This window comes from Brachyhypopomus gauderio, chromosome 3 (genome assembly GCF_052324685.1).
Source record: "Brachyhypopomus gauderio isolate BG-103 chromosome 3, BGAUD_0.2, whole genome shotgun sequence".
NCBI lineage: Eukaryota > Metazoa > Chordata > Actinopteri > Gymnotiformes > Hypopomidae > Brachyhypopomus > Brachyhypopomus gauderio.
The window spans coordinates 27,304,097-27,317,998 of record NC_135213.1 but is presented as its reverse complement, the minus strand read 5'-3'; the positions used below and the strand labels follow the sequence as shown (position 1 = coordinate 27,317,998).

The 13,902-nt window shown below is 38.7% G+C and overlaps 2 protein-coding genes across 2 annotated transcripts; both read left to right on the top strand.

Annotated features, from left to right (window-relative positions):
- Positions 1 to 819: 819 nt before the first annotated feature.
- Positions 820 to 2,495, top strand: LOC143509799 (C-X-C motif chemokine 10-like). Its single transcript, XM_076998615.1, has 4 exons — positions 820 to 987; positions 1,137 to 1,260; positions 1,594 to 1,674; positions 2,091 to 2,495. The coding sequence occupies exons 1-4, from the start codon at positions 921 to 923 to the stop codon at positions 2,149 to 2,151; spliced, it is 333 nt and encodes a 110-aa protein (XP_076854730.1). The 5' UTR covers positions 820 to 920; the 3' UTR covers positions 2,152 to 2,495.
- A 10,084-nt stretch (positions 2,496 to 12,579) lies between these two features.
- Positions 12,580 to 13,510, top strand: LOC143509798 (C-X-C motif chemokine 11-6-like). The gene is made up of 4 exons (XM_076998614.1): positions 12,580 to 12,701; positions 12,807 to 12,933; positions 13,029 to 13,118; positions 13,243 to 13,510. The coding sequence occupies exons 1-4, from the start codon at positions 12,644 to 12,646 to the stop codon at positions 13,253 to 13,255; spliced, it is 288 nt and encodes a 95-aa protein (XP_076854729.1). The 5' UTR covers positions 12,580 to 12,643; the 3' UTR covers positions 13,256 to 13,510.
- Positions 13,511 to 13,902: the final 392 nt, after the last annotated feature.

The following is a 13,902-nucleotide window of genomic DNA, read 5'->3' as shown; positions in this document are numbered from 1 at the left end:
GTAGAAAACTATCACATGGAGAGAGTGTGGAAGAGTATCACATGGAGAGAGCGTGGAAAAGTATCACATGGAGAGAGCGTGGAAGAGTATCACATGGAGAGAGCGTAGAGGACCATCACACGGAGAGAGAGAGTAGAAAACCATCACATGGAGAGAGTGTGGAAGAGTGTCACATGGAGAGAGCGTGGAAGAGTATCACAGGGTATATCACATTTCACATTAGCCTCAGCTTCAACCATAATGCCTTGGAGATTCACACACACTGTCAGCAGTGTCAAAGTGAAAAGTCCAAATCCTGTGCCATATTCCAGAAAACTCATCTAGCTGAAATGGACCATCATTACCCAACTGTGGTCACTGGTCACTTCTTCCTTCTAGGTGCAGACACAGCACATTTACAGAAGGGCAAACTTTGGTGAAACTCCGTGTCCCGTGCCATTTATGTTTTGAAATGTTTTTCCTCATCTTGCAACATTATAGTGTGATTTTACATGTTTTATGCATGTACATGTTTTTCTGTGTATACCTTATAAGCAACACTTGTATCTGGCCTGTAGAAAGAATCTTCTATTAGTACCTTTAGGACAATAAATCATAAATCTATGCACCTTAGGTTTACTTTCATTTTTAGTTTTATGTGTGCTCATTTCATTTATGTTTTCTTGTTGTTTACAGATATGATAAAGAGATATCTCTATCTCACATAGAGTTCTGAGTGTGTTACTAATTCAGTGTGAGGCCAGGTTAGGTTAGGTCTATTGTAGTGGGATTTTCCCACATGGAATGTCTCATTTGTACACAGCATGTCATTGGTGGAGCATGAAGTGAAAGTCTTGTTGTCTTGTTTCTTTAAAACTGTACCACCCGTCTCCAGTTTTCAGAGTTAACCTTGTCATCCTGATAAAAAGAAGTGTTCCACTATGAAAGCCGCGACTCTCACACTAGTATTTCTGATCATTTTTGGAGTAACTGCAACACTTTGTGCTGGTAAGGTGATCTAAGCTGTATTAAAGTTACAGTAATTTAAAAGTTGCAATGGTTTTACCTTTTATCTTTCAAAGTTAAAAAAATGTGTTGTGTTTTTTGTAGAATGTAACTTTAAGTTATTTGTTAAACTCTTTGTTTGGGCTCTGTAGGAGTCGGGGGTCCAGTACAGCGCTGTCTGTGTGCTGGAGTTCTTCTGCCCCGGGTCAAACGTCAGAACATTGGCAAGATGGAGGTTTTCCTCTCCAGTCCTTCCTGTCCAAAGACTGAGATTGTGTGAGTATATGTCAGTGGCCTTCATTATAATAATACTTATAATTATTATATTATAACAATTATTGAGTTATAATAATAATTGTTGAGTTCAGTTTCTATATTTATCTATGGTCATGTACTAATCTGTACACTTACATGTGTTTATATGTTTTTACATATATATGTGTTTATATATGTACATGCATACCCACCTCACCTCACATTATGTAACTTAAACTTGAAAGGGGGTACATAAATATACCTCATCTTTATCATTATCATCATCACCACCGTCATCATTGGTTATTTAACATCAAACACCTTGTGTTTGGATCTTTTGTTGTCTTGTTGCAGAACCACACTGAAGCGTACAGGACAAAAACTGTGCCTGGACCCTGATGGAAAGCAAGGCCAGATGATACTGAAGCAAAAAATGTGAGCACCCCCTTAACAACTTACCCCCTTAACACCTTAACACCTTAACACCTTACTCCCTTAACATATTACCATCTTACCCCTTCAACACCTTAACACCTTAAAACCTTACCATCTTACCCCTTCAACACCTTATCACCTTACCACCTTACTCACTTAACAACTTACCATCTTGTCACCTTAACACATTACAAACTTACCATCTTACCCCCTTAATACCTTACCACCTTACCCCATTAACACCTTACCAACTTACCCTCTTAACGTCTTACCACCTTACCACCTTACCCCTTTAACACCTTACTACCTCCAGTCCTGCCTGCCAACTTGAGTTTACTTAGTTACTCCCAGTTCTGTAAATGTGGAGAGTTCAGCAAACATACTGATATGGTATCAACTTCCTTCTGTGCTTTCAGTGTAAAGCTGCCAAAGCGAGGGCCCAAGAGAGCAAGAGGGAAGAAGAAGAGACAGCCCTAGAGAGGGGAGCCCCAGGGCGGCCATGTTGGGTCTCACTCTCCATCTTCAACTACAGCTGATTTCAAACACACTGCTTTGGGATGTTTGGTCATTTATATGCCACATGTGATTATCAACATTATGGTGTCATTCTCAGAACTCTGTTACAAATCATCTTTTGCTTCCAGATAATTTCCAGCCATATAACCGGTTTTAGCATCTAATCATAAACAAAAAAGTTTATACTTGAGGGTTTATATAATTTTAAGTTTGATTACTGCACTGGTCATTCTTTTGTTTGTGGGAAAATGTAACAAAAAAATAAATAAATGAGCTCTTCTGATAATCATTTGCATGCAGCATAAATAAACGGTCTCCCTCTTCCTTTGTAGATTATATGTTTATGTCTAGCTTGTGTGGTGCACGGAAAGTGAATGTTTTTTGTATCATGTCCAGTAACAGAACAAAAAGCACAGATATCTGATGAGGTAAACTAAATGATCACTATGTCACAGTATGCCACATGCCCAGCATATACACACACACACACACACACACACAGCACACACGAACACACACACACGCACACACGTACACACACACACACACACACACACACACACACACACACACACACACACACACACACACACACAAATACACACACACACACACACACACACACACACACACACACACACACAGAAAGAGACCATCATCAATATGGTCAGAGCCAACAACTGCATACGTTTCCGACAACTTCAACAGCACATCATTACTGACAACGTCACCATAAGCAACATCCACTCAGTGAGTCTATCCGAACTGGGCCAGTGACAGTGTGAAACAACTGCACTATGAATTTGCCACTCATCATCATGCCACTCTTGGTCCTTACAACACAGTGCACATCATCACCTTCTTCAACACAGATCACAACACACTCATTCTCCATCACTAGGGGGATGATCCAGAACAGTCCAGGTTTGTTGTCGTTTGGGACAACACAAGTTTGCACCGGGCTGCTCAAGTACAAACTGGTTCACTGAACAGCCACGATTTGTTAATTCATCTCCACCAAACTTTCCATTGCTGTTGAATTCTTTTTGGCATGGAGGTTGTTGCCAACCCCACCAGTGCAAATCCATTCAGCAGGTGATGGAGGAAGCTTGAGGTTATTTAGTCTTTTTTTCTTTTTGTTGTTCATGTGTTTACAGTATATACAGCATGTGTTGCTGTAGTGTGTTAAGTTTCGACAAAAGAGCCATAGTTTCAGAAATTGGGTCTTACCATCTACAAAAAACTGTAAAGAATTTCCTTTTCCTCACTCTGGTTTCCACACTAATTACTGTGAAATGAAATGGGAAAAACCTCATGTTTCATGTTATCTTTGAAACCTCTTAAGAACATCTATCCTGCATCACTGGAGGAAGAAGCACACTTTGAGGAACAGAGTCATGTGTCAGTTTTCACTATAGCTCATCACACCCACTACCAAAATAGCACTAAAAATCCCAGTGTACATGTTATGTAATATAATATAATATAATATAATATAATATAATATAATATAATATACAGTATATACATACCTTTTAAGAGATACAAAACACTTTTTTTTTATTTTGATTACTTAAAAAATATCTTCTGGTACTGAGAATTTGACAGAAGGGCTGCAACATAACATGTCAGTATGTCAGTAATTATGCTGATGGATGAAAAATACACAGCATTACAACTTAATCTTCCGCTATGCAATTCAAATGATGACGCTTGCACTGTAAACAAGCCTGGGTGCCGTACTGTACTCTGTGACTAAGATAACATGATGTAATGTGACCCCAGTGAACACTGACTATAAATGAAAGTATTTCTGAGAAATTTAAAAGTAGGCAGGAGAGGAAGTAGTACTATGAGGGTAAAAACCCCATCAGCATGGGAACCAGACTGCTACATTCATTCCTTCATACATTTCCCAACCTGCTTTAACTGGTTGCAGATTATATTTCTGCATGCATTTTTTGTTTTAAATATTATTCACAAACAAATACAAATAATACCAAAAGAGCACACTGTTTTTTTCTGTTGTATCATTAATAAACAGAATAAACTGTAAAAATAAAATGTACAGAATTTATGACGTGCACGGTGATCTGCCCACAACAACAGTGTAGTCATGTTTGTCAATAATTATTTCACTCATTAATTTAAAGATAAGAGCGAATTTGAAGCGGTGGTGCTATAGCTACAATACAGCGTGCATGTCAATACAGCTTACGGTCTAAAGCAGTAGAGAAAGCAGAATTTACTTTCATTTTCCTTGTTTGTTTCAGGGAAAGTGTGGCTTTACCTGAAATATTGAAATACTGATTATGCATAGTCACTTATCTCTGAAATTCTTCTGTTACAGATGGTCAAAACATTACACTGATGTTTTTTACATAATGAAATATGCAACTGAACTACACAAAAGAGGCACACTGGAGAGATTTTTAATGTCAGAAAAATTATTTATTTTTAATGTAATTAAATTTCAGCTATATATTCTATACTTCACAGGCCACATAACTTCACAGGCCATTTTCATTTTTCTTTGCGCAAAATATGTTTCAGCATTTATTTATTTATTATTTGTCTTACGTATTTGTCATGCATATATAACTTATTACGTATTTGTCATGCACCTTAATACAAACGTAAACACCGTTCTCGACCCCAACTCAAACAATCGTATGAAAATTGCTGAATGTAAAACGGACCATTTCCAAGAAACTTGACAGTTGCATAGTGAGAAAGTGAAAGTAGCGGGAAACTCCATCCTGTGTGTATAAGATTCATCCAAGCATCCAGGTTCATTCACCAACTGAAGGCTAGTGTGAGCAAACCCGCCAGTGTGAGCAGTAGACGAGTAACACAACACGAGTAAACATGAAGTTTGGCGCAGTCCTAGCGGTTCTTGTCTGTTTGGTTAGTGTACACGTACAAGGTAGGAGTCTTTCTTTCATTTCTTTCATTCTACTACTGTTTTTATCAATTAATAGATAGAGTAATACAGCAATTTTTTTCATTTCATTTTTCATTTCTGTTTACAGGACATGCCATGGGTAATGTAAGGAGGTGTTTATGTCAAGGTCATGGAGTAAAAATGGTTCGACTACAAAATATCGAGAAGGTTGAAGTTTATCCTGCTAGCGCGTATTGTGAAAACGTTGAAATCATGTGAGTTAGTAACTACAGAACTATCCAGTCCGATGAGCAGAACTTTTGTACAGTGCAACACAGTTCGGCTGCAGTCTAACTTGTCACGTTTCTTCATCAGTGTCACACTGAAGAATGCACGGAAAACATGCTTGAATCCAGCATCCAGATTTGCCCAGAGTTATGTAAAAAAAGCGATTCAAAAGAGGTGACAATACTCGAATATATATATATTGATTGTAATGTTTCATTCTGCACAATTTTTCCAAGAAAGCATATGTGACAAATTTGTTTTCATTAAAATGTATTGATCTTTTTAGGAGTGCACAGTAAAGTATGGGAGACAACACTTGATGTGGAACAGGAAGCTGCTGTCAAAGCACAATGAGCCAGTCTGACTTGTTACATGAAATATATGTATTTAAATTGCATAATATATGTAAATAATAAGAAATATGCTGTAATAAGAACTGTCTGCTGTTATGTTTATAAATCTTTATTGTTTTTGTATTTTATTTGACTGTTTTACATATTTTAATTAAAATACTTAAAAATGTAATACTACAAAAATGTGTTTTATATATGGACGTAAGTCCACAGATGTAGCGACGAACACTGAACACTAAAAAGGCGCGTGCAAAGACATAAACCACGTGGTGACACCCGGAAAACAAAACAAAAACACGAAACCACGTGGTGAGTAAAGCAAGGCAAATTATATAGCACCATTCATACACGCTGACAATTCAAAGTGCTACACAAGAAAAGAAAGAAGCTTATTAAGAACCGAGGTCTATCACCTTGGGAGGATCATTGACAACAAAATATAATAAATAAAAATTAAAAAGATTTTAAACAAATAAAAATAGAAATTAAAATGAATTAAATAATACATTTAAAGAAATCAAATTAAATTAAAATAAGATTAAGAAAATAATTAAGAATTAAAGAAGATAATAAGTAACAGATAAATAAAACTGGAAAACAGCAAATTGAGATGAATTAAAATAAGAAGATAAGAATAAGTAAAAGATAAATATTGCTACATTTTCAGTACCTACAAAATAATATCTAACCAAATAAGTAAGTTTTTATCTTAGATATAAAAATATCTAGCTGGCAAGGAAAGTGACAGCGTTCTCCCAGCCTACACCAGCTTCTCCACTGTTGCTGGGAGGTTCATGTGGGGTGGGGGGGGGGGGGGGGGGGGGGGGTTAGAGATGGAGGAGAGTAAAGAGTCCTCATGAGGTGGTGGTGTTCCCATAAGCTGATAGGCTCTACCATCGTCATGGCTCTCATCCTCGTCTGCAGTTCAGTTTAAGCATCCACAGTGGGGGAAGGATGTTGTGGCTCTGGAGCAATAACTCCCCCTGGTGGAGAGGAGTCCTTGTATGCTTGTGCCAATATGTTATCACTGGTGGGGATGAGAAGATTGCATACGGCGAAAATTAAGTTCTCTGTTAAGGTATGAATATTCCTCTTGTTTTGTATGAAGTCCATCTCCTAAACAAATACATTGCCTAAAAAATCCCTCTTTCCAAAAAACAGGTTAAAGTTGTCAATAAAGTTCAAGTTGTCTAATCTGCAACTTTTGAGTAGTCAAGTGTTTAGTCTAAGTAGCCTTGAGAAAATATTTGTTCTTCATGCTGGCAGAGGACCACTGATAAATGTTTGAAAGCTGAGCTTTCTAATTATACTGAAGAGGTTGTTAAAGTCTCTTTTCAATATCGGACTACTTTCTTGTCATTTTTGCCAACATGCACAATAAGTCTTTTTAGTGTTGAGTGGTCAGCCAGTCATTTTGGCAGTTTATCATTTAGTGTAGAGACTGCGGCGCAGAGACTGTAGTGTTCGGTTCATAGTGAACTATGAGATTCTGATATTTCATGCCATTGATCATCACCAATTATGAGGGTGTCAGCTGTGTAATCATCACCAATTATGAGGGTGTCAGCTGTGTCCACAGACTAGGGCTGGGTATCGATTCAAATTCCAAGAATCGATCCGATTCAGATTCTGAAGATTAAGAATTGATTTATTTCGATTTAATCCGATTTAATCGATTCGATCCGATTCAATCCAATTCGGGGTTTAGTGTTATTAAAAATGTATTTGAGCTGGCTATGTACAGAAGCAACATGTTAAAACTAGTATTATATTGATATTAATCAGCAAATAGTTACTGGTAGTTGGTAGTTACTGATGGCTGGAAGACTGGTGAAAAGGGTCATCATAAATCTACCTTCAAGAAAGGTAATAAACAGGACAATAAACAGAGGACATCTTTGAGGTGTCTATGTCTGCAACAGTGGACTCCTACTGGGACACTAACCAGTGCAATATTATTATGATTGAAATAATTAAGAATTCACTCAAAAGCTGTTGCTACCAAATGCATTTTTATTTTAAAAGTGCTCACACTTAATAAACTGAAAGTATAAAATGTAAACGTGTATTTTTCTTTAAAGTGCGAATATAAGAACAGAACTCTCATGTTTACGGTCCCCGACCCCTCCCTTTTGGGCGTGTGTTAACGTTGTCTGCGTCTACTCGTCTGCTCTGTAGATCTCCGTGGGTGCGGGTGCGTCTTGTGATAGTCCGTCTCACCTGTGGCTTGTCTCGGCACGTGGGGTTTGTGTGTTCGCGCAGCGTCCTGTGCTCGTCGTTGTTTGAGTCACACACGTTCTATGTAAACGTGTTTTATGTGCGCTGTCTGCGATTCGGTAAATGTAATAAACGGAACGATTTGGAAAGTGCAAAGAATTCTGTCTCGTCCATCGCATTGCGCCCAACGTTACAAGAACATTTTAAACTTTTTTAAACTGTAAAAACACTGGGTAAACTGTCAGTGACATGGACTAACTGTAAATAGTCACTGACACTGGATAAACTGTCCTTCTGCTTTTAGATTGCCGATTTGACTATCGTCGTTACCGTCACTGGGGGAGTCATGGCCTAGCGGTTAGGGAACTGGTCTTGTGACCGGAGGGTCGCAGGTTCGATTCCCAGACCTGAGGCCATGACTGAGGTGCCCCTGAGCAAGGCCCTAACCCTCAATTGCTCACTTGTATAAAAATGAGATAAAAAATGTAAGTCGCTCTGGATAAGGGCGTCTGCCAAATGCCATAAATGTAAATGTCACTGTCCGACGCCATGTTGTTTTACAGTTAGGTAGACCGAGCACGCCTGCGTGAATTCAGTGACAATGCGGGGTTAAAAGTTCACTAAAAAATCGATCTTTGGACGTACGAAATCGATTATCAGATCATCATATGCAAATCGATTCTGAATCGGAAAATCGATTTTTTCAACACAGGCCTACCACAGACTGAGACTCTGTGGCTCTGCTGGAGTGCTCTGTGCCACAGGCATTTACTGTTCTTTCTGTGCTTCTGGCGTTCTGCAGTGGTCCAGTCTATTTTGCAGATGAACTAACCTACTGTGAGCTACAGTGTTAGCTTTAGAATGAGCATTGGCAGTGGAGGTTGAAGATAGTACTACAGAGCTGTATATAGCACACCATTTGTGTTCAGTACCAACCCGGACCCACAACTCCTGCTGTCTGTACTCACAATTTGAGGTAGTATCTACCAGATTTCTTGCTTTCATAAATGTGGAAAAAAAAATGAAAAATTACAAGAGAAAAGAAAAACAACTGACTTTGGCTCTCTAGTTCTTTTAAATAATCTCATGTACTGTAACTTGACAAAATAACTTTTGAAGTAAAAGTAAAATGCAATCAGCAGATAAAGAAGCAGAGCTAAGCTTAGAAGTGTCCGAATAGCAACGAAACCAGAAGAGCACAGGTAGAAAACAACCAATGGGTTAGTTAGATAACGCAAGTCAGAAATTCAGGGAGAACATAATGAAGAGTAAAACTTTTCTAGTTTAACTTACTTGGTATCCAAGGACAGGCACTGCGACAGGTAATCATATCCATGTCTGAAGCAGCCGTTGGATCTGGGTGAAGCGAAATGACCCCTGCTGGGTTTAGAAAACTACTGGACCCAATCACTAACTAATAGCCACCCTACACCCTTTCTCCAAATCCAGGAGTTGAGGGACCAAGGTATGCAGTCAGTTCCAAGCCTGACGCCATGCATATAGTCCCATGGACTTGTGATTGGGTATGGGACACAAGCTCGGGCTTGATCACCCTGTAGCTGGCCACCTTTGAAGAGAGTGTCTAGTGTTGAAAGGCCGAAACACCCTCTGATTCAAAGGAACACTTCTGACGATGTGTTCTAAATTGACAGATACAATCCCCACATCTCTCTTATCATCAAGGAAACTCATGTGACTTAACATCTAATGGCACAATGGATAGTAATACCATCTCGTCCAGTGTTTATGAATCTGAATCTCAGCAGAATGTTGGAAGGGTTAAGAAATGTGCAGCACTTTTGAAGCATTGTCTATAGCTTGGACCCCTCCATTCGGGCATGTGTAGGTGTAGTCGGTGTCTATGTAGATAGTTCCTGTTGGTGTGGCTGTTTGTGTATGTGTTTAACCGTCTCGTTAGTCCAATGTGTTACTCGTGGTGCTTGTTACGTGTTAAGTATATATGGTGTGAGTTAGTCTTGTCATGTGCTCGTCTTTGTGAGTTCACATCGTCAGTGTTGCTTGTCTGCTACTTTAGTAGCCATTATTCATACAAATAAATTATGTGTTTGTCTCTGCATCCTCTAAGCCTCGCATCGTTACAGAAAAATACACCTTATTACGTACATGAATCTTAGTTACAATAAGCTTTGTTATTGACTTCATGTGAACTTTAGAGGTAAATGAATATGCTTTAGTTATAAGCTTTTTGCAGAAACAATTCAAGTCTCACACACACTGGAATGCAGAGCCATAAATGAATAGACACATTGGTTTATTCACAGTAAAAAGGAGGAAACCATTCTTAAGGGCATTAGGGCAGCCATCGGGCAGCATGTCTTTGAAAAGAGAACTACATACTGTGGACAACTTACAAAAGGGTATCTTAGGGAAGAAGAAAAGTTGGCAAGTTACTTTTCACAGGCACAGCAGAGTGAAAGGAGTTCAGAAAATTTCCATATTTGAATTTCCCCTACAGTGGTAATTTGTTAGAGCCTAAAGTAGTCTATGGACTGAGTACTGAGTTAGTGTTAGTTAACGTATTCTCCAGCTGTAACGTGGCTCGCGCCACGGAGCGAGGAGACGGACACAAATGCTGAGAGGAGCGAGATTTAATACAGGGAATACCATAATCGGAGTCGATGGAACAGGCAGGGGTCATAACGTGCAGGCTATCCAGACATGAAACGTAAACAGGCATGATAATAGACAAGGGAAACAACGAGGCGGGCGAACAACGGAAGGGCAGGCAAAACTCACGGAGGACGGGAAAACCAAAACGCAAACAACACGGCAGAACTCACGGCAAACAGGAACAAACCAACAGCATGAACAAACTGGAAAGACAAAACCACGGATACCAGACTGGGGAATGACGGGACTTAAATACAATGACATTAAACGAGGGGCAGGTGACGGTAATAACGAGGGCGTGGTAATAAACAAGGAGTCACAAAGACAAACGAGCGGGGCGAGAGAAACAGGCACGGAAACACAGACACAAGGGAACCCAGAGTGACAGCTACGAGAGGGGGCGTTGCCCTACGTGACACCAGCTATGTATAAAACATTTCCAGTCCACCTTAAAAGTCAGGAGGCTAACAACACATTCATCAGTTTGTCCAACTTTTCAAGTGGTTTGAAAATACTAAATTCATAGAGTAATTAACTTAATTTAGAGAGAGTGCCTTATCTTCTGACTTCACCTCTGTTTTAAATAAGATTGCTGTATTGAATAATTTAAGTCATGTGTAGAATCACTGTGCAATACTTTACTGGGGAATATACCTCTGACTGTAGATGCCTGCCTACATGTACACACCTTGTGGTTACACTTGCAAACTCTGATTAGAAACTTTCTCAATGCTTGCACTGAGGGCAAATCTATATTATCTCTCAACCAGTTGTAATTCATGACTTGTATGAAATCAGAGGTACAAATAACTTGGATGTTCAAAGAATAAAATCCCATTGACATTGTGAAAAGCATCTCTAGATGGTGCTTGAATATGTACACATTTACCGTAGATGCATCCAAAATCACTGCTGCCCTCCAGAATGCAGTTTTCATGCTCACTGGGTGTTGCTGAGTCTCATGTTTGTATTGGAGAAGAACTATTCACACTCCTTTCAAAACCCATACACCAGGCCCACAGGACTGAGGAGACCTTGCTTATCAGAGTCACCAGGGCCTTGTTATGAGGAATTATGACTCCCACCAGGACAGAGGGCCCCTATTTATGGCCTTTGTTGTTTAGCTCGATGCATTCCTAACCATAAAGCATCGCCTTTGGACAAACAGACCTATATCCAAGAATGCCCAAATTGACCATGATTTATATAACTCTATATTCTGAGATAGAACCTGGATTCCAACACACCTAGAGGAAACAGCTCTTCAAGACCAATCCAAAGACACCACATATGGAATTACTCTAATAAAGAAAATGATCTTACTAATAAAGAAAACCTTACTTTCTCACTCAAGTGAACATCGGTTTCGGAATGGACCGCTCACACATAATTGCGTCTGGTACAGCTGGACCACTGTCATTGTTTGGTGTATCTTTGGTAATTACGTGTGGTTTCATTTTGGACCTCAAAAATTCCTACCGGCACGAGTGGACAGCCATCCGAGCTTGGAAAACCCTCGTCCTGAGAAAGGCCAGCTTCATTCATAATGCCACTTTGATGCAAGCCTTGGTGTTCCCTTATCATTATTCTCACAATAGAATTAGCTATTCCAAAAAAATTGCGTGATTTTTAGCCAATCCTTTATTTGCATTTCAGACCTAGATTTGACCCATTTTAGCATAGATGCAGATCCTATACTCGTATGGTAGATTTTCTGAAATACTGAAAATGACTCTAATTAAATAAATTAAGTTGAAGAAGCAAAAGACAACCAGAACATAATTATGAAATGTTACCTCATACATCAATAACTAAAAGCCAAGCATTTCCAAGAAAGTAGACAGACACATAAATTGGAAATAACAAGAAACAAGAAGGAAGAAGTGCTTCAGAAACTGAAATTGTGCTGGAAAAAGAGAACATGTCCACCCAAGTACACCATGGGGAAGCCCCGATACATCAGCCCCATACAGTATAAATATGGAGTAAGTCTTCAACCAGTCACTGACTAAATCTCCAAGCTGCAGTGAAGAACACCTTCAGGAGCATCATCAAAAGAATCTTCAAGAACTCCAACAACATGAAGTCTGTTGCAGCTTTAGCTCTTCTTGTCTGTCTGGTTATCGTACACGCTCAAGGTATGCATGCTAATTTCTCCTTAGATGTGACTATGGCTCTTTACTGCTGGAAAATCGAGGAATAAATCTCTAATAAGTCAAAATTATATGTTTCTGTTCTTGTAGGGCAGGCCGTGAGTAATGTAAGGAGATGCTTATGTCAGGGTCCTGGGGTGAACATGGTTCGACTACAGAATATCGACAAGGTTGAAGTTTATCCTGCTAGTGCATATTGTGAAAATGTGGAAATAATGTAAGTTGTACAACATCTTATATGCAGAACTACTCATACTCTGACTTGTGTTAATAGTCTGATCCAGACTAAACATTTTAATTTTGCTTTTCTAGTGTCACTCTGAAGAATGATGCCGGTCAAAAATGTTTGAAGCCAGAATCTAAATTTGCCCAAAACTACATCAAGAGGGTTATTCAAAAGAGGTAAGAATTTTTTGTTTCTATTTTTACTTTAATAATAGTGTGTATATGGCCAAAATCACATTCCTTTTTAAAATGACATTGAAAATGAAGAGAGTACAAATGAGTTTTCATTGATTTGTTTTAGGAGTTTGCAGTGAACTCAGAGATCTGGAAGTCTGTGAACATCATATGTTTCAAAATTCCTTCAGTGAGCCAGTGTGCCTGTACTTACTTGAACAGGTCTTTGATGTTGTAAACAAACTATCACTTTCATTTTTTATTTAATAAAAAAGCACTACTCTATATTAACATATGTACAAACCTTTTGTAAGATTATATCTTATTGCTTTTGTTTTTTTGTATTGAATTGCTTTCATGTGTTTTATTGTGTTATATGATATATCTTTCATATTAAAAAGGGACTAAAATTGCAAAAAAGTTGCAGTATGTATGTCTTTAATGTTTAACAGTAAGTATATTGTACTGGTGGGGTGGGGTAGCAGGATGTCGAGACAAGAGCAGGTTATATTACAGTTTTATTATAGATACTACAGTAATATACAAACACGGAACACTTGCAAAGCAATAGTCATACAAGAACTGACAAAGACATAGACTAGCATGCACATTTAAATACACAAAGATAAACAAGATATTTGAGAAGAAATATAATGTGTGTAATGTCCTAGTCATTGAGTGCTGAGAGGACAAGTCCATGAGAAGGGTAACTTAAACAGACCAGGGTCATAACAGATGGGAACCGGGAACACACAAGTGTTAGAAAACACCAGGATTTGAAGACGGG